The 18,718-nt window shown below is 55.0% G+C and overlaps 4 protein-coding genes across 4 annotated transcripts; 2 read left to right on the plus strand and 2 right to left on the minus strand.

The window, feature by feature from the left end:
• Positions 1–313: 313 nt before the first annotated feature.
• On the plus strand, positions 314–2,947 carry MYCGRDRAFT_101607 (uncharacterized protein; the record flags this gene model as incomplete). Its single annotated transcript, XM_003848345.1, has 3 exons — positions 314–2,312; positions 2,481–2,551; positions 2,639–2,947. 3 exons carry the CDS (start codon positions 371–373, stop codon positions 2,945–2,947), a joined length of 2,322 nt encoding a protein of 773 aa, XP_003848393.1.
• Positions 2,948–4,669: 1,722 nt separating this feature from the next.
• On the plus strand, positions 4,670–8,852 carry MYCGRDRAFT_111290 (uncharacterized protein; the record flags this gene model as incomplete). The annotated part of the gene is made up of 5 exons (XM_003848346.1): positions 4,670–6,647; positions 6,773–6,899; positions 7,074–7,092; positions 7,424–8,419; positions 8,817–8,852. The coding sequence occupies 5 exons, from the start codon at positions 5,186–5,188 to the stop codon at positions 8,850–8,852; spliced, it is 2,640 nt and encodes an 879-aa protein (XP_003848394.1).
• A 1,448-nt stretch (positions 8,853–10,300) lies between these two features.
• Positions 10,301–12,080, minus strand: MYCGRDRAFT_10540 (phosphatidylinositol-4-phosphate 5-kinase; the record flags this gene model as incomplete). The annotated part of the gene is made up of 2 exons (XM_003848534.1): positions 10,301–10,456; positions 10,521–12,080. Coding segments are annotated over 2 exons (1,716 nt in total), but the record flags the coding sequence as incomplete, so codon positions are not given.
• Positions 12,081–13,580: 1,500 nt separating this feature from the next.
• Positions 13,581–15,306, minus strand: MYCGRDRAFT_82615 (uncharacterized protein; the record flags this gene model as incomplete). The annotated part of the gene is made up of 6 exons (XM_003848533.1): positions 13,581–14,134; positions 14,194–14,459; positions 14,613–14,746; positions 14,856–14,878; positions 15,011–15,036; positions 15,135–15,306. Coding segments are annotated over 5 exons (464 nt in total), but the record flags the coding sequence as incomplete, so codon positions are not given.
• Positions 15,307–18,718: the final 3,412 nt, after the last annotated feature.

Consider the following 18,718-nt stretch of genomic DNA (forward strand, 5'->3'; position numbering starts at 1 on the left):
GTCTTGTTCGTTTGGAAGTCTAGATCAATAGTAATAACACACTCTTTTGTATCTTGATCATGTCTTCTTCCACCCTTCAGATCCTCTCCTCTTCTTCGACAGTCAGTCTGCCTGATGCTCCTGTCTTCAATCGAGGTGTCGTTGTTGGTGCTGCGTTTGAGGTGAGGTCTAGGATGGTCGGTGGTCGGCATGGAAAGCTCGGACCAACATCCGCGTCCGCCGTGGTGCATCGTCACTTCACAGCTGTCCTTTCATGTGAGAACGATCCACAAACAGCAAACAACACACCACTTCCGGACCTCTTGACTGATGGTCATGGACACGACTTCAATACCACGTTGACTCAATCATACCCACCAGCATCACCACAATGCGCCTCGCATACTACGCCGGCGCCTCAACGGCAGCCGCGGCGGCCTGCCTGTTGAAGGCCTTCCACGAGCGACCCAACTTCTACAGCGCGACCGTCTACCTCTCCCAATCGAACGCATGTCTCCTCATCCTCACGAATCTCCTCCTTATCCTCGCCTGCAGTTTCATGTTCGCGCTTCAACGACTTCTCTACGGACCACTCCGACCGATCGAGATCGAGCAGCTCTCCGAGAAAGCATGGTACGCCGTCCTGGACACACTACTGGCGATGCCGAGTTTTCGAGAAGATGTAGGAGGATGGCTGTTGACGATGTTTGTGCTGTTAATGGCTGGCAAGGTTTGGGGATGGATTGGAGAGGGACGGGTGGATGTCCTGGAACAACAACCTCCGGCAAACCCGCGATTGTTCCATGCGAGGCTGGCGACGAGTCTGATTGTCAGCGTCATTTTCGACTTTTACATGCTGAGTTACTGCATTGAGGCGGTTATTGCGGATCCGAGACCGGGCATGATGGTCATCTTTACGTTTGAGTTCTCGATCTTGACCATCTTCTCGCTGTTCACGCTTTGCAGATATGGGCTGAGCTTGTATGAGGCTGGAGTGATCAAGAAGCAGACAGTCGTTGCGATTGAGGAGCGGAAGACTGAGATCAGGGCTGAAAGAGCTGCGGCGAGGCAGAATGAGACGGAGGAAGGGAGACCAACACCGGCATCACCACCGAATGAAGAGCCGATTGAGGTGGACGAGGCTGAGGTTGATGTGCCGGGCTGGGAGGACAAGGGACGATATCTGTTCATGCTGGAGGTGTTGACGGACTTCATCAAGCTGGTGATATACCTGGCCTTCTTCACGGTCAGCGTCACCTTCAACGGCCTCCCGATGCACATCATGCGAGACGTGTACATGACTTTTGCTTCATTCAGCAAGCGTGTGGCAGACTACATTGCATACAAAAAGGCGACGAGCGACATGAACACGAGATACCCAGACGCCACGACAGAGGAGATCCGAGGCGACTCATGTATTGTTTGTCGAGAGAACATGGTCGCGTGGGTGCAGCCGACTCCGCAAGCAGAAGCCCAGCCTGCGGGCGAACAGCCACCTGCTGCTCCAGCGCCATCACAACGAAGAGATGAGGGATTGAGGGCGAAGAAGCTGCCTTGCGGACACATTCTCCATTTACGATGCCTCAAAGCATGGCTCGAGCGACAGCAGGTCTGTCCAACATGTCGAAGACCAGTCGTCACCGCCATCACGCCAGAAGTCGCCGCAGCTGCGGCCGGCAATAACGGTGGAGCTCAGCCAGGACAGCCCGGGCAACCAGGGCAACCAGCAGCACCACGTCGAGGTCGAGCGAGAATATTCAACTTTGGACCTCTTCGTGTCGGCCTCCTCAACGGCCCGAATGAGCAAATGCGGAACATCCTCAACCAGATCCAAAACCCAGACGGCGCTGCAAATCAAAACAACGCTCAGGCTGGCGCGAATGCACAAGCACCCAATGCCAACGTGCAAGCTGGTGCGGCGGGAGCGACACCAAACTTCGTGCCTCGCGCGGCGACCAGGGTACAAGTGCCTCTGAACATCCAGCTGATGCAGTTGGAGCAGCGCATCATGCAGGAAGCATACAACCTCAACCTCGAACAACAACAGCTCGCCAATCTCCGCTACATGGAAGGTGAACTGTCACGTCTGCGAGCTCAGGTTATTCCTGATCAACCCATCAATGGAATCTCGGCTGGTCAGCGACAGGCGAACAGATTGACTGCGATGACGGGAATACCGTTCCAACACCAAGTATTCACTCCTTCACCGCCAGTGCCGCCAGTGACATTGAGCGGGAATGCGGCTGAGACGGTTCAAGATGGCCATGAGAGTTTGCCAGAGGGTATGGTGCTACCTGCTGGATGGTCGGTCATGCCGCTGCGGCGGCTGGGTGGTGACCTTCCTACTTCTGACAGCACGGCGGCGACAGTGGACTCGCAGTCTGGGCATCCCTCATCATCGACAGCCCGTCCTGGGGTGCCTGCCAGTGCGCTGCCGACTTTACCCAGCTTCACGGCAGACGCCGCCATTCCTTCTCTTCCTGCGACCCACACTACTCAAGCACCACCATCGGCAGATGCTGGCATGCCCACAGACGAGCGTGGTTCACCGCTATTCGTACCTACGCCTGCGGTTGCTACCACTTCACAATCACCTGCGACTACGACTCCTCTCGATTCGACCGCGTCCGCCGCTCCTACAGCAGTAACGCCTTCAGAGCCAGTATCATCACTTCCATCTTCATCGCTCCCATCATCGTCACTGCCGTCAACATCACAACCACCCACATCACAACTACCCACATCACAACCGCCAGCTCACGACTCCCAAGCCCCATCACCATGGGTACCTGGTTCTGGAGCTTGGTCTTTCGAAGGTCCGCCTGATACCAATGGACAAGCGGTACCTGCTACGAACTCGGCGGAAACACAGCAGAGTTCAAGTGAGGAGCAGGGCACGAGCATGGATAAAGGCAAGGGCAAGGCGAGAGCTGTGGAGCTGGAAGAGGTGCCTGAACCGGAGGCTTAGGGTTGTATAGATGGGATTACGATGAGTAGGTTACTTTGCGTGTATTGAAAGCGAGCGTTTGTTATGATGGGGTTATTCACTTCAATGTTGTTGCTCTGTTGGTGGCTGGCTAGCGCGATGAGGAGTCGCCGAAATTGGTAAGGCGCACTGTCGCCCGCTCCTACTACTTCACTCCACCCGAGCTCGAGCTTGCTTCATCAATTTCCATCAAAACATTACACTCACTCTCACGCTGCCAGATCTTCACACACACCGACGCGGATCAATCTTCATCGGCGATCACAGGCACCTCTACCGACCGTCACAACTCATCCACATCTTCAAGAAGAATGGCAAAAACACGCAGCAAGGGCGCGAAACGCACAACGACGAAAGCACTACCACCACCAGAATCCTCCCCTCCACCTGCACCCGCTGCTGAAGAACCAGAGACCGTCGGCTTCCTGAGCTTGCCACCAGAGATTCGCAACATGGTGTATCGAATGGTCCTCTGCCACGACGAAACCATCATCTTCTACAAAGGCGGCTATGGCTTTCACCCCGCGGGACGCGCTCACAGCGGTCCATACGGCAACAAACCTCTCGGCGCCAAAGTCCTGCTGCCACGTCTCCTCTACACCAACAGCGCGATTCATCACGAAGCCGCAACGATTCTGTATGGCGAGAATAAATTCGTCGTTGCGATGTCCGAGGCCGTGACGGAGGACCTGCACTTTTTCAACCGTATCGGAGATTGCATCAAGCTCATCCGTCACCTCACGCTGTTCCGTGGAAGCCCGGTGAAAGCACAGACTCGGAATGAGGTGTTTGACAAGGTCGGGGAGATGGCGAAACTCGAGAGTTTGACTTGGTGTCATGATTTGAAGATCAAGGAAGCTGCGGCGGTCAAGTTGCTTCTGCCGTGTGTGAGGGCTGTGCAGAGGAGACTTGATGAGGCGGCTCGAGGTGGTGAACGCCGCAGTGCTGTGGAGGTGCTTCATTTCGCTCAGTGTACTGGCAAGGAAGTTCCATTCTCCAGGCCAAAGCATGTCGCTTGGGGCTGGGATGAGGATCTTGAGGAGGCGATAAAGGCTTCGGTGAAGGACCAAGGGAGAGTCGAGAAGGATCCTGCCGAGGATTGGGGCAATGCGGTCAAGGCGGAGTTGCAGAGACTGTTGGACGACTAAGCCGAGGAAGAGGCGGAAGACGAGACGTACGAATGAGAGTGTCAGGACACGAGGAGCCAGAGGTCGTCTTTTGCCTTGCTCAATGCAGTCGCCATGTCGATGCCGTCGTACTACGGACGTACGGTCTGCAAGAAGAGTCGGTTTTAATCAACGAGAGATGCTGTTGTCACTGATGAGCAAGACCCAAAATGCATGGAATAGCGATGGATAAAAACAGCGGATGAACGGAGCAGATTAGGAGGTGTGACTACCAGGACTTCACTTTCGAGAGTTCGATTCCGTATATGATCACAACGCTTGTCTTGCGTACCTTATGTTCACTTGGTCATCCTCGTTCTGTCGCGTCGCGTCGCATCGAAACGCAGCACCGCGGAATCGCTCATCGTCACGTGCGCTTTGCCAAGCATTTCAGGAGCTCCTTCTCCACCAAAAGCTGAGACACTCGGACAGCTTGTGCGTCCTTGTTTGCCAACACGTCGCCAACTTTCGTGTCAGCGACATCCTCGACCTCTTCCATCATCCACTCGATATACCACTCCTCCTACGCTCGACCAGCTCGTCGTGAAGGCAAGTAACGCACCGAACAGCAGGCAAGAAAGAGCTCGGAAATTTTGACGGATTGTCACTGCCCTTCATCGAGCTCCTCTTCACTACCACCTACCGCAAACACCTCCTTCATCAACACGCTTCGCGCGCATCCTCCACCTCTCCGATCCTTCACTCGACAACCAACACCTCCAAATCCGAACATTTGCTTCAAGACTTCACTGTCCTTCCATCACACCCGATCACTGCTGCAGTCCTTCCAACTGCTTCCCAGCGTCCACTCCAGCACTGCATCTACCTCTCGGACTATCTCGCAGCACAGCACGCTCCTTGAAACGCTTCACAACTCCATCAAGCTCAGCATCTCTCCGCCTACACTTCCTCCGATCCTTCCGATTTTCTTCCAGCACCAACTCCTACACCTGCACCAAGTGTACGTAGGAACAGACAGACAACCAAGCAATTAAAAAGAACCCCCGTTTCGGATACACATACTCTTCCTACACTCATCGTGACTTCCTTCACAATGGCCGAAAACGCCCCCGACACTCCCGTGGCCACCCAAAAGCGCCCTCTCGAGGAGCCCTCTTCCCCATCCGGACCGACCGATCAACCCGAGGCGAAGCGTCCTGCGCTTGACAAGATTATCAAGGAAGATAACACAGACACCAGTGAGAGTGCCACCATCGGCGCCAGCGCACCAGTCGAGACAAGCAGCGCCGATGTCACAGCCGTCGATGCGCAAGGTCCAGAGCGTGCTACCAAGCAAGATGACACCGTCGTTCCCGATGCTCCTATCAATGGCGTGTCCACCGATGTCGCCGCAGCTATCGGGCAGAGCGCCGCAAATCCCACAGCTGCTAATGGAGCTGCCGACAGCACCTCTCAAGCACCGATGCCATACCATCAACAAGACGAGAGCTCCTGGTTGCACGTGCGCGCTATCATCTCCAGCGCTGAAGCTGCTACAGTGATTGGTAAGGGAGGCGAGAACGTCACCCAGATCCGCAAGATGGCTGGCGCCAAGTGCACTGTAAGCGAGTATACCCGCGGCGCAGTTGAGCGCATTCTCACCGTGAGTGGACTGGTGGATGCCGTTGCGAAGGCTTTCGGCCTCATCATTCGCACCCTCAACCAAGAGCCCCTTGACCAGCCCTCGACTCCACAATCCAAGACATACCCTCTCCGCCTCCTCATCCCGCACATTCTCATCGGCTCCATCATCGGCAAGCAGGGCGTGCGCATCCGTGAGATTCAAGAAGCCTCCGGTGCGCGCCTCAATGCGTCGGAGTCTTGTCTGCCTCTGTCTACTGAGCGGTCTTTGGTTGTCCTTGGTGTCGCCGACGCCGTTCACATTGCTACATACTACGTCGGAAGCACGCTTGTGGAGCAGCTGACTGACCGTTTCGGCGGAGCCGCAGCTTCCAACTACGCGGGACGCCACGGCGGTCCTCAAGGTGTCGTTCCCGGCGGCATGCAAGTGGTCCCCTACGTCCCTCAGCACACCGGCGGACAGATGGGACACCCGGAGAACTTCCGCAAGCCTCAAGGTCCTCCTCAGCGCGGTCCGCCCAACGCCTATGGCCAGCCTTACATGCATGGTCAACCTCCGCAACAGCATCCACAAGCCGCAGCTCACTACGGCGGCGGTGCAGGATCTCCTCGCGCACCATACGTCGGCGCTGGACCTCAGCAGCCACAGCCATATGCTCATGCAGCACCTCAAGCGAGCCACGCTGGACCACCTCAGCAACCCATGCAAGGCATGGTTCCAGGACAGCCTATCACTCAGCAAATTTTCATCCCCAACGATATGGTCGGCGCGATCATTGGTAAGGGTGGTGCGAAGATCAACGAAATCCGTCAACTCAGCGGCAGTGTCATCAAGATCAACGAGCCTCAGGACAACAACAACGAGCGTTTGGTCACTATTACTGGCACGCAAGAGTGTAACCAGATGGCGTTGTACATGTTGTACTCCCGGTTGGGTGAGTCTGGCAGATGATGATTTGATTTTGAGCAGCTTGCTAACTTTGCGCAGGCGACGTCAACAAGAACGAGAAGCATTAGGTGCATGATTCACATTTTGCTGCAAACTAACGGGAGTATCAAGTTCCCACGGGAGTGCTTCCCACACGGCAAACCGCCGATGCAAGGGACGAACAAGGCGTTAGAGGTGTTCGCATGAGGTATCACCGGTTCGAGACAGTCCATTGGGATTTTGAAAAGGAGATCGGAATGTAATTGTTGCCACGTGCAGAAGTGCATTCCCACCGCGAAAAGCTTGCTACGACGGGACGGGCAAACAAGGCTCGGTCCAAGTGTCGACGAACAAGCGAACGCATCAAAGACATACCTCCGAGATGTATCAAAAGTATGAGAATAAACTACATGTCTTACTCACTTAGCTGCAGGCGCCGCAATGGTCGACAGGTATGTGTCGGCGCGTGTTTCATTGTCTGTTTGCATGGGTTCTGCTGCACTTCCGCTTGCGGTGCCGCGGATCTTGCTGCGAGCTGCCGCTTCCGACAAAGACATACAGCTGCAGATGTCGATGAGTGCTGTGTGTTGGTCTGCTTGCGATGGATGTTGCCTTTGCTATTATCTCGCTGTGTCTCTTCTTGTCGTCTTCGATCGATCTTCTCTCTCCTCATCTCCACAGCATAGCAGTCCTGTCGTTCGCTTTCCTTGCACTTTTCCTACCTCGTCGTCCCGAGAAAGAACAAAGAAGATTGCAAACCACGAGGCCACAGTCGCTACTTAGATATTCCGCACGATCGCTTTCAATCTGGATCCTCCACCGACTCCCGTCTGGTTTCGCCGTCTCCCTCCCAATCCAACGACGCCTCCAGCACACCCTTCACCTCAAGACGACATGATGTCCGGCATGGTTCATCAGATCGGCGTGCCTCCAATGGACATGCCCTCACCCACCGGCTCCGACACCTCGACCTCCCACTCCACTCACCAAGGCGTCACAGAACTCCCCCGCCGCTCTCCCCGGCACGGCCGCTCTCCCAACCGCCCACCGCTCCGCACCAACTTCCGCAACTTCTCCGGCGTAGCGACCATCATAGTCGGCGAAGCCAACAGCAAAACCCGCCCTCAAACCACCTACCTCGTCCATAAAGAACTCATCACGCAATCATCCCCCTTCTTCGCCGCCGCCCTCAACAGCACTTTCGCCGAGGGTCTCGACCAAACCGTCCGCCTCCCCGAAGAAAAACCCGAGTCCTTCGAATGGTTCCTGCAATGGCTCTACACCGGCACTTTAACCGTACAGCCCACTTCCTCCACCGACTCCATCTACCCTCGCTCCTCAACCCACCAAAACATCCCCCTCACCCACTCCGACGGCGATCTCCGCAACTCCGCCGGGTCGCCGAAATACTTCCTCCTCTTAGACCTCTACGCCCTCTCCGACCGCTTACTCACAACCCCTCTCTCGAACCACATCCTCACCACCCTCGCCCGCCTCTCCGAGTCCACCAATTCCGTCCCCACTCCGTCCGACACCTGGATCCTATACGACACCCTCCCCCCGTCCTCCCCTCTCCAACGCCTCATCCTCGATCTCTTCGCCTACAAGAAAACCGACCGGTTGCTCGAAACGCACAAAGACGACTGGCATCCTCGATTCCTCCGCGACTTGGTCGTCAAGTTGAAACGTCCCGGACCGGAAGCGGTCGATCGACACAGTCTGGTGGCCTGGCGCCCGAGGAGCTGGAGCGGGAGTAAAGCGTGTGAGGGCTGTAAGGAGGTGTGTAAACCGGGCGTCAGTGTGGATAAATGTTGTGGGTGCGAAAAGGTGTTTTGTCCGGAGTGTTTGAGACGGCATGCGGGGGAGGGGTGGACGTTGCCGAATGATACGAGTGGGTGTAAGCCGTGGATGGGGAGGGGGATGTGTGTGAGGTATCATGATCATGGGGAGGGGGAGGCTTGTGGGTAGAATTGAAGGGTCATGTTTGAGGGCGAGGTTTGTTGTTGGATGATGGCTGAAGGGAAAGACTGACCGCTGGACGAAGACGAGTTAATGGTGTGGGAGTATTGTGGTTCATGTCAAATCTCGCGTGTACAGTGCTTTGTACTTCTCCATTCGGCATGATCAGGAGGCTTTCTCAACTCAGCTGCTGGCGGACAGATTCACGTACGCTTAGGTGGCAGTACAAGTCACAAAGGTCACTGAGCAGTAGAGTAATGAATTTCTTCCCTCAGCTCATCCTACTCCTACTCCTCCTACTCCATTCCCACTTCCTGTACTCGAATTCTGTTGAAATCGCAACTGTACTCCTTCCTCTCTTCTACTTCTCCTTCCTCTCCCCTACTTCTTTAGACGTACTCCTCCATCTCCATCTCCACTTCCACCCTCTGCTCGCTTCTCTATCCACTCGCACGCTCTCAAACTCAACAAATAAAAACCCACAAGACAAGGCAAAGCACATCTCCCTTCTCTGAGTCCAGTACAAAATAAAAAAACTCCACCCACCACCAGCCGTAGCCGTAGCCATCAGTCCAAACACACAAGGGAACACTTCATGCCAGTACGCACTCCAGCGCATACCCCTCTCCGAGGCGCGTCTGTGCAGTCGTCAAACATACAAAAGAGAAAAAGAAAAAAAAGCACATCAATCTACGCCCTGATCTTCCACCACACCCCCTCACCCAAAAGCAGCAGCGCCTAGCTCCTCCTCGCCCCTCCACTGCGTTCATCCCACCTCCCCTCTCCACTCATCAATCCCAACCCTTCCAATCCCAGCCCACCCAAACCATCTTTATCCAGCCGACCATCCTCTTCGCCGGGTAAAGGGAGAAGCGGCAATTCCTTATTCTTGTCGCTGTCTCCCGAACTTCGCCTCGGTCCTGGGAGATCTTTCGGCGGGGTAGGAGGTGGCCTGCCGGAGCCGATGAGGCCTTCCCAGGCGGAGCCGTCGAGGTTGGTGGTGGTTTTGGGTGGTGTGGGAGGTGGAGCGGTTTCGGTTGAGGTGCGGTGTTGTTGAGTCGAGTGATGGTGTTCATGTGGCCGGGGAGGATCGTTGGGATTCGTCGTCGTAGCGATGAGCGGCCAAGTCGGACTCGCGGAATCACTCGTCGTCGGGCTGGGGATGGCGTTATGGCTGTTGTTCGAGGCCTTCACCGGCGACGTCGGGGACGCAAGCGGAAACCCCGGACTCAATCCCTCGTCTCGTTCATCCACCTTCCTCACCAACCGACTCATGGCACTCATACTCTCCCGTCCCTCCCTATCCTCCCCACCCACACTCGTTCTACGACTGCCCCCTTCGCCGCTTCCCGACATGGTCTCCCCGATGACAGGCAGAGTATTCGCATCATTCCTCAATCCCGACGTCCTCACCGTCCCAATCGATCGATCGGGTACGTCCTCTTCACTCGCGCCGCCCTGCATGGACTTCAGTGCGACCGCCGCGGCGCCTTCCATGACTTTCTCGGTGCCCACGGGATCGTGGGAGTCAGCGGACTTGCGCTCCATTTCCATGCTCATCGATCCAGGGCTGAGTAGGGTGTTTGAGGCGTTGTGAATATTCACGCCTCCGAGGCGTGGGTCGTTGATGCTACCGGCCAGACTCTCGGAGATGCGAAGGCCATTCGTGATATGCGCGGTAATGGGTTCCTGGACCGCAGACTCGCGTTGCGCCTCAGCGCGTTCCCGCGACATGGTGACGCCGGCGATGAACTTGACAAAGCGATCGCCATATCGCACAGGCGGGATAGCTGAGATTTGGGACTCATGGCCTCCCATACCTTTCCAGAAGTGTTCGGCTTTCTTGATGTAGTTGTACTGTTCACACAATCTTCGTCAGCAAAACATCCCACTCAACGGGACAGCATTCTCAAAAACTCACCCTCGTCAAACAATCAATAATCCCCAAATAATAAATCTCCTCCCCAGGCGTATCATCCTCATGCGTCGCCCGAAACCCTCCATCGTCCGCATAAAAATAAAACGAACTCTTGTGCGCCTCGTCCGGCATCTTGTTCACCGTCTGATCCATCGGCACGGGACGCTGCTTCTTGACGAGATCCCGCAACTCCTTCGCCCGCTTGGCGTTTTCCATCTTACTCGGGGTCCTCGCCAGTTGCGCACCACCTGCTCCCGGTCCGGCTTTATCGTCCTGCTTCTCCCCACCCGGTTGAAACACCTGCAACGTCTTGTCCCGCAGGTTCTCCTCGTTTCCGCGCTCGAGATCGTGGATGCCCACGAGGAGGGAGTAGTCCATGATTTTCAATCGCTGGAGGAGAGCGACATCTTTCTGCATCTGAGCGACAAAAGCGTCCTTTTTCGTCGGTCCGAATTCGAGGTGGAGATTCCTCCTCAACCAATTCAGATCCTTGAGCGTCGCGCGCGGGTTGTGTTCCAGGTCGTCCTCTTTGAAGTCTCGTCCTATCGTGCTGCCTTTCAAGTCGAACGTGCGGTGGATGTCCCGATGCGGAGGGAAGAGGTTGTTCATGACCACAAAGTGCACCTTCCTGCCAATATACGGCAGTTTCACACGGTGTAGGCCGTAAAATTGCGACAGGAGGGTGTTGGGGTTCTCGGCAACGTGGTTGTGGTAGTCCTTGAGAATCTTCCGGAGAAATTTATGCTCGGAGTGATGGATGGTCTTGATGATGTACTTGTAATCCCGAGAGAAGTAGAAGAATGATCCGGACTTGCCGGGTGAGCCCAGCTCGGAGAGGATGTACTTGCTCGTCAAGGACATGAGATATTCCGCCGGATCAATGTTGAAGATCTGTCGGATATGGCGGAACACCCAGGGCGCATAGTCCTTGAATTTGAAGTCGTATTTCGTGCTGGGCGTCTGTTCGTTTCCGGTAATGTCAAAGGCGAACTTGTTACGTATTTCAAAGTCGCTGTCGGTCAAGGCGCGGTCGAGTTTGGCGTTGTTGCGCGACACGACGAATCGAATGCCAGTGAGCATGTTATACGCCATCTCGTAGTTGACGTGGGTGTTATCCACTTTGGTTCCCACGACCACTCGTTCATCGTCGGTGTCTTGACGAGCCCGTCGCTCTATCCGTTTCTGCTTGATGACTTCGGCCCATCTCGCCGCATCTTCGTCTTGTTGAAAGTCGTCCGTGTGCATGTCTGAATGTACAGATCTCGTCTGTCTTCGACCGAGCTGTAATGAAGCTCTTCTTCGGGTAGGATTGGGCGAGTTGGGAATATACCTACCGGTCGTCGAGGCCGCGCCATCCACCTCAGCCGAGGTCCTTGGAGCATTCAATTTGGGCACTTCCAGCGTATGTCGATGCGTCAAACGATCCGGTCGAGGCTGCGGCGGTTGCGGCGTGGAACTCGCACTCAACGCACCGGGAGAAAACGCCGGCGGTGACGAAGCACGATGATAATGCGCATGCACCGGCGGTCTCAGCGTTCCCGGCACCTCCGTCTGCGGACTGCTCTCCTCCACAGGTGGTAAAGCGGTATTCGGCGTCATCGGCGGCGGCGCTCCACCACTCCAAGTCGGTCCACCATCGCCATTCACGCCTCCACTCGGTCTCGCAAGAGGTGATCTCGGCGGCCCACTCGGCTTCCCGTTCGGCAGTCCAAAGTATCCCTCCTCCGCAACCCCAGGTCTCGTCGTTGAAGTACCGCCCTCTTTGGCGGTAGCCAGCGTCGCATTCTCCACCGCCAAGTTTGACGCGCTTCTCCTCGCCTTCATACTCTTGCGATCCCTCTCTCCCATCGGCACGCTCAACACACTTCCATCCCTCCCACCCACTCCCTCCTTATAACTTCCATTGACACCTCCAGACTCCGCCGAAAGCCTCTGCTCGCTCGAATACCTCGTCCTCTCATAGCTCCGCTCGGACCCAGTGAAACCCATCTCTCCTCGACTGTATCCACTCTCCCGACTATTCCTGCTCTCCCGACTCTCCCTCCTACTCTCCCAACTAGTACTCCCCCGACTCTCCCTGTTCTCCTGCTGCTGTTTCTCCCTGACCATGAAGATGGCTCGTGCATGAAAGTCCAATTCCGACGACTTTCGCCCGCCCGCGGCGCTCAGCGGAGAGGTCGCGGTCAGAGACGAGGAGCGGGATGCAAGGGGATCATTGTTGTCCCCGTCGCGGGGTCGCGGGTTGGAGGCGGGCGCCAGTGCGTTGATTCAGCGAGGGGGAGTTGTCGCCAGTGCGTTGATTTGAGTCGGAAATTGTTCCCAAGTCGGGCGTGTGCGCCAGTCAGAGGATGCGTTGCGCTGGAGGTCTAGTCCAAGCGTACGGCGCAGCTGGTCGGAGCGTGAGCACACGAAAGTGAGGCGGAGAGTCGATTGTGATTGGCGGCAGTAGCTCGTATTTCGTCCAGGCCTCTCCTCGTCGCTCGGATATGTCTATCGCTGCCAGCCGTATCTATACACACAAGATATGCAATCCAAAGGAAGACTTCGTGATCGGTGTGTTCAGAGTGGTAGGGTATCGCTTTTCGCGGTCCAGAGCGTCGAAGGTGGTTGGTGATAAACGGCGTCCAGCAGCTGATCTGACCCACTGCGTCTTCAGCGGAGCATGAAATCAAATCAAGAAGCAGCGTTCGTCTCGTGCTGTGAGGTAAGATTCGACAGTACAGGGTAATGAGGTAGTCGCGAGTTCTTGGTAACAACAGCCAGCCAGCAAGGTCAGGTAGGAGAGAGAGGTCCAATCCCAAGCACAGGCCCACCCATCCACTCCCTTCGGCAGGGCTGCAGTTTGATGATGAGCCTGGCCTTGGCGGAGACATCCGTTCGGAACTGGCAGGCGCCGGCGGTCGGAAGTTTACCTTGGCTCCAACGACATCTGTGGCTTCATAACAATGGGAATCTGAATACACGTGTTTGGAACGACGTCGCAATTGCAAAGTTGTCTCGTCGAAACTCGATGTGCTGCAAGAGTGGTCATTCGACGTCAACAAAAGTAAACAGTATCAAGTTATCGAATTCATGTCGAGGCTATGTACTCTCTGTGAAAACCCTCCATAGTAGACATCTCTCATAGCCCAGTTGTGAACGCCGGTCCTCGCTAACACCAGTAAGAAAACACTGAACAACAAACACACACGACAGACCAATTCCAAATTGGCCCGTTTTTCCGGATCACCAGCCACACTCCTCTCTCGTTGGGACCATCGACACAACGAGGTGGAAGTCTTTCGAAACATCCCGCAAAACCCATTTGGTATCACACACACGCGCACACTTCGCCCAGTCGACCTCGTTTTGACGCCGTACGCCGTTTGTCGGAGCGGACAGCATCCTCAACACTCAAGGTCGCTCGTCATAATATGAACAGAACAGAAAAGAAGCAAAAGACAACAGCACGTCTATGCCTTCTTGGGAGTGGCGGCCTTCTTTACCGCGGGCTTCTTCGCGGTCGTCTTCTTGGCGGCGGCCTTCTTGGCTGGTGCTTGAGGTGCGCTTGACTTGGTGACGCGGCCGGACTTGGTCTTTCCGAGGACGACGGGAGCCTTCTCAACGACAGCTGGGGCCTGTGATGATGAAAATGTCAGTATTGATCGATTGAAAGTGGTTGACAAAAGAAACGTACGGCGGCGGGGGTCTTGCGGACCTTGCTGGTGTTGGCCTTGCTCTTGGTGGCGGTCTTGGTGGCAGTCTTCTTCGCGGCGGGAGCCTTCTTGGCAGCAGCAGTCTTCTTGGCCGCAGGAGCCTTCTTCGCGGCGGTGGTCTTCTTGGCGGCGGCAGGCTTCGCGGCGGTGGTGGCCTTCTTAGCAGCAGCGGGAGCCTTAGCAGTCTTAGGCTTGGGCTCCGCAGCCTTCTTGGCGCCTCCAGCAAGCTTCACTGGGCCGGATGGACCTGTGCGCGGCGGCGATGTCAGTGAGGTGTTGAATGTGAGGAGTGATGCTGATGATGTGAGGTGCAATGATGACAATGCGAAGCATCGTAGAATCCACAGATAGGGCGGAAAGGTGACGATGATATGCAACGATCATTCAATGCGCGACTTACCCTTTGGGCGGTCGAAAACACCGGTCTCAGCACCCTTGGTGAGCGCCTTGTTGAAGTTGCTGGTGAAGGAAGCATCGGTGACGCCGGCGAGGTGGCTGTTGTTGGCCTGAACGTATTTCTTGAGTGCTTGACGGCTGTGAGGGAAAGGATGTCAGCAATGCGCTCGAGTCTGGTGGAGACCGCCGCGGAAGTGCCCAGAAAGAGGCAACGACGGCGACGGTGTAGGTGGTGATTTTTACGTACCTGGAACCTGATCGCTCCTTGAGCTGTATCATGAAGACACGTCAGTTTCGTTTTCAAGTGGAAGGCCATCAGGTGAGAGTGATGGAAGGTGGAAGCGCATGATGCGTCGCAATCTCGCGGCATCGGGGCTTTGCGCCGGGAATGGGTGTACTGACGCTGATGATGGCCTCCTTGATCATGTCTATGAGAGATACACATTAGCGACCGGCGAAGAAGATGGGATTGATATCGCAGACGCGCAAAGAGCGTGGCGCAATGTAAACACCTTCATGAACATACCTTGGTAGGAGGGGTTGCCAGTGGCGGCGGCAGCCTTCTTGGGCGCAGCGGTGGTGACTTTCTTGGGAGGCATTTTGGTGATGAGTTGATCGATTTGGATTGTCGAGTGGGTGATGGAGTAGTCGAAGGAGGTGGAGGTAGTAATCAATGGATTGTGGGTGTGTTGTGGTGGTGTCGTTGTTGTAGAGTTGGAAGGGAAGCACCGAAGGTAAAGCGAGAAGTGGGGAGAGGCCTATTTATTGGGAGATCTCGTCGGCGCGCTCTCACAATCAAACAAAACATCGCCTGTCCTCGAGCTAACGCGATCTGGACCACCTACACCTCGACCTCTTCTACTCATCCTCTGGGCAGTCGAGTATTCCATTGCCTGTTTCGATCCGAGTGTTCTGTCTATTGCTTCGTGTCGTGCTTCTTGGCGAACTGTTTCTCTCTCGTCTTCGTCGTCGCGCTTGCCCTCGAAGCTCGAGCAATGTTGTGCCCCTCTTTCCCTCCTCACGCTCATCTTTTCTGCTCCCCCGTCCTCCTCTCCCTCTTCGTTTTAGACTTCTCCCTGAGACCACATGACCACTTGAGAATGGTGCACGAGGTACCTGAGTGACTTGTTGTATACTGTGTCACAAACAGCGTGATCGACCACGACGTATACACCCGCAAGAGTGACTCGTCGAGGCATGCGTGGCAGACCAAGGTAGGTGTGCTCGCCGTCGCGTCCTCCCTCATCCTCGACAACAACAATGACGGCCGCAGTACACAACGACTTGTGCCAATAAAATCTGGTACGGCATCAGAAGCGGCGTCTCATCCTCTATCAGGACGTCTTGTCAAAATCTCAATACCATTTCTGCTCGTCACGAAACAATTCCCTCAACTCCATCGGGCGCGATTTTCCAAATTCTGCCTCCTCCCACCCTTGTACAGACAGCTTCCGGCACCATTCACTCGCACCACCCACGACGAGAACGAAATTCAATCGATCTGTCATCTTCTCCATCTTCCGGGCTCTAATGTGTGTGTCGCGATGACTTTCAAAAATTGTTCACCTCCGTTCCTGCAACGCCCAGAATCCGACCATGGAGAATGAGGATCTTGACCTCGCCGTCGCGAGCCAGCTTGACAGAGTCGGATGAGGCAGGACTCTGACCACGCCCAACAGCTGGAACGAAATCAATCGATCGAATGCCATCTCCATCTACTGAACATCTTCACCGCCATATTTGATACTTTCAAGATGCCTTCAGCTCGGTCCCTGCAACGGTTCGAAGCAGACTAGCCAGACCTCGCCGTCGCAAGTTGGCAGCACAGTCAGATGAGACAGGACTCTCACGACCGATAGCAAGAACGAATTCCATCGAGTCCTCATGCTCTCCAATCTCCAAGCTTCTCTGACTGAGTGTCGCCAATCACAAGACTTCCTCCGCCCCTGTTGCTGCAACGGTGAAAATCCGACCGTGTAGATGCGCCGTCGCAAAGCTGAACTTTCAGTCAGACAGACCAGGACTCTCACCACGACCAACAGCAAAAGCCAAGTCAATCGATCCATTGCCATCTCCACCTCTTGCACGTCTTCAGCTTTGAATTTATTGCTTTCAAGATCTCTTCATCTCTATTCCCGCAACGGTCCAAAGCTGACGGTACAGACCTCGCCGTCGCAAAGCTTGAAGCCAGCTGAAGCAGGACACACCTCAGGACACTCATCACGACCATCAGCTACAGGACTTAGCCCGATCGACTCATCATCGACTCCATCTCCCAAAACGTCTTCAGCCTTCCGTCAACATTTCTCAAAATCCTTTGATCTCTTTCCCCACAACGATCAGAAGCCAACGAAGCAGACCTCACCGTCGCAAAGCCAAACACCAGACCTCCAGACGAGGCAGCATTTTCCCACTTCACAGCAATTTGAATCAATACCTTACCGCAGCGCACGAGTCTATCAGCCTTTCTTCATTCAGCTATGAGCCTCATAGTCTCAACATTCCTTCGAGTCTCTTAACGGAACGGCAGGAATCCAATACCGGATCGCGCACGCAATTCCCAGTCTCATCGTCACAAGCCTAGCCGGCCGGGGTCCGTTCCAGCAGCACACATGAAACCCACGACGATGAGTGGCATACGTTCGCACCTTAATCAACACTAATGCATTCTGTCGTCAACTCAAGGGCGATCGAGGACCCGCTCGAATAGAATCTCATATTACTGGACGCGATGCGACCGCCAAAGCTTTTCCCTGCCCCAACTCTATCGATGCTCTCCGTTTCGTCACCCACATTCCCCACTCTAGTCCTATCGATCGTGAAGGATGTGTTCAGCACGTCGAAATGAGAGCGGTACAGCTGAACCAAAACATATTCGTGACCGCGACGCCAGTCACGCACGCCATCACATCCACGGTGACGACGCATGCCCCATCGAAGAGAGAACACGTTGAATGTAACGGTACAAGGATCTCTCAAAGACGAAGCACGGAGATTTCAGCCTCTTCTTACTCCAGCCTTCGATGTATACAACCAACAGTCATACATAGCACGTCACAAGATGAATCATCACGAGACGAGAACAGAAGGCGATTAAGAGATTGGAATCTTGTCATTCAGGACAATCCAGCAGCTCTAGTCCGTAATCTAGCTACCAGCTCATCCCTCACAGCCTCTCTCAAAGTCCAAAAAAAAGTTCTTTTCTGGTATTTCATTCCACCAGGTCCCGTTCCTTGTTCGTACTTGTCCGATCGATCGTTGATCCAATCGATTTTGATACGAAGAAGGATTGGGGGTTCCCAGCTCTGATCTTGCCCGCTTTCATCTCATCTCTTCTCTTCAGTCTCTTCCGATGCTCAGACCACTGCGAGGGCGGATGGGCAAAGAACGTGTCTCAAGATAAGGGAAAGGTGGAAGTGGGGATCAACGTTTTCTTGTATCCGTGTCAGACGACCGTCTTGATGTCTTGGTGCGCGGTAGGCGGGTCATGTAGGATGCTTGTCGGTTTTGTGCGAGTGTAGGTCGAACTCTCCTCTCGTCATGATCAGGAAAGGAGCCTCGTGTATCGCTGATTGTCGGGGGAATGTGCTGTGCGTCTTGGAGGGCGACAAGGCGCAGATGAGTAATTGGGGCAAGTAAAAGTATTCTCAGTGAGGTCGGCTGAGAAATGACCAGTCTCGTAGTCTCGTCGTCATAATGGCGACTCGGTGTGTATCTCGAGTGGGATCCGTCGAGAAAGAAGGTGTAAGTATGTGGTGTGGTCGTCGAGTAGTGTGGATAGTGAAGACCCCTTGAAGAGTCCACAGCACGCAATCGCAGTGGCGTCTCTTCTCACTATTCAGAAGCAGACGCGCGGCGAAGTGCATAGCCAGAAGCGACAGCAAAGTGTCGCAGAGCAAAGAGCCAGCTCAAAAGGGAAAGCAATCCGGCCAGTCAATCCCGTCTACACCAGGTACCGTATGAAAAGTCCCCGGAGCAATCGTCAGTCATGCCGTAAGTTGCAGGAAACGCCAGGCCCATCAGTCAGCGCGCCGGCCAGACCGCCCATAAAAACAGGCTTCTTCTATCCCATCGTCCATCATCGTCATGTCAGACCCTTGCTGACAGAGC

Source organism: Zymoseptoria tritici, chromosome 11 (assembly GCF_000219625.1).
Source record: "Zymoseptoria tritici IPO323 chromosome 11, whole genome shotgun sequence".
Taxonomy (NCBI): Eukaryota; Fungi; Ascomycota; class Dothideomycetes; order Mycosphaerellales; family Mycosphaerellaceae; genus Zymoseptoria; species Zymoseptoria tritici.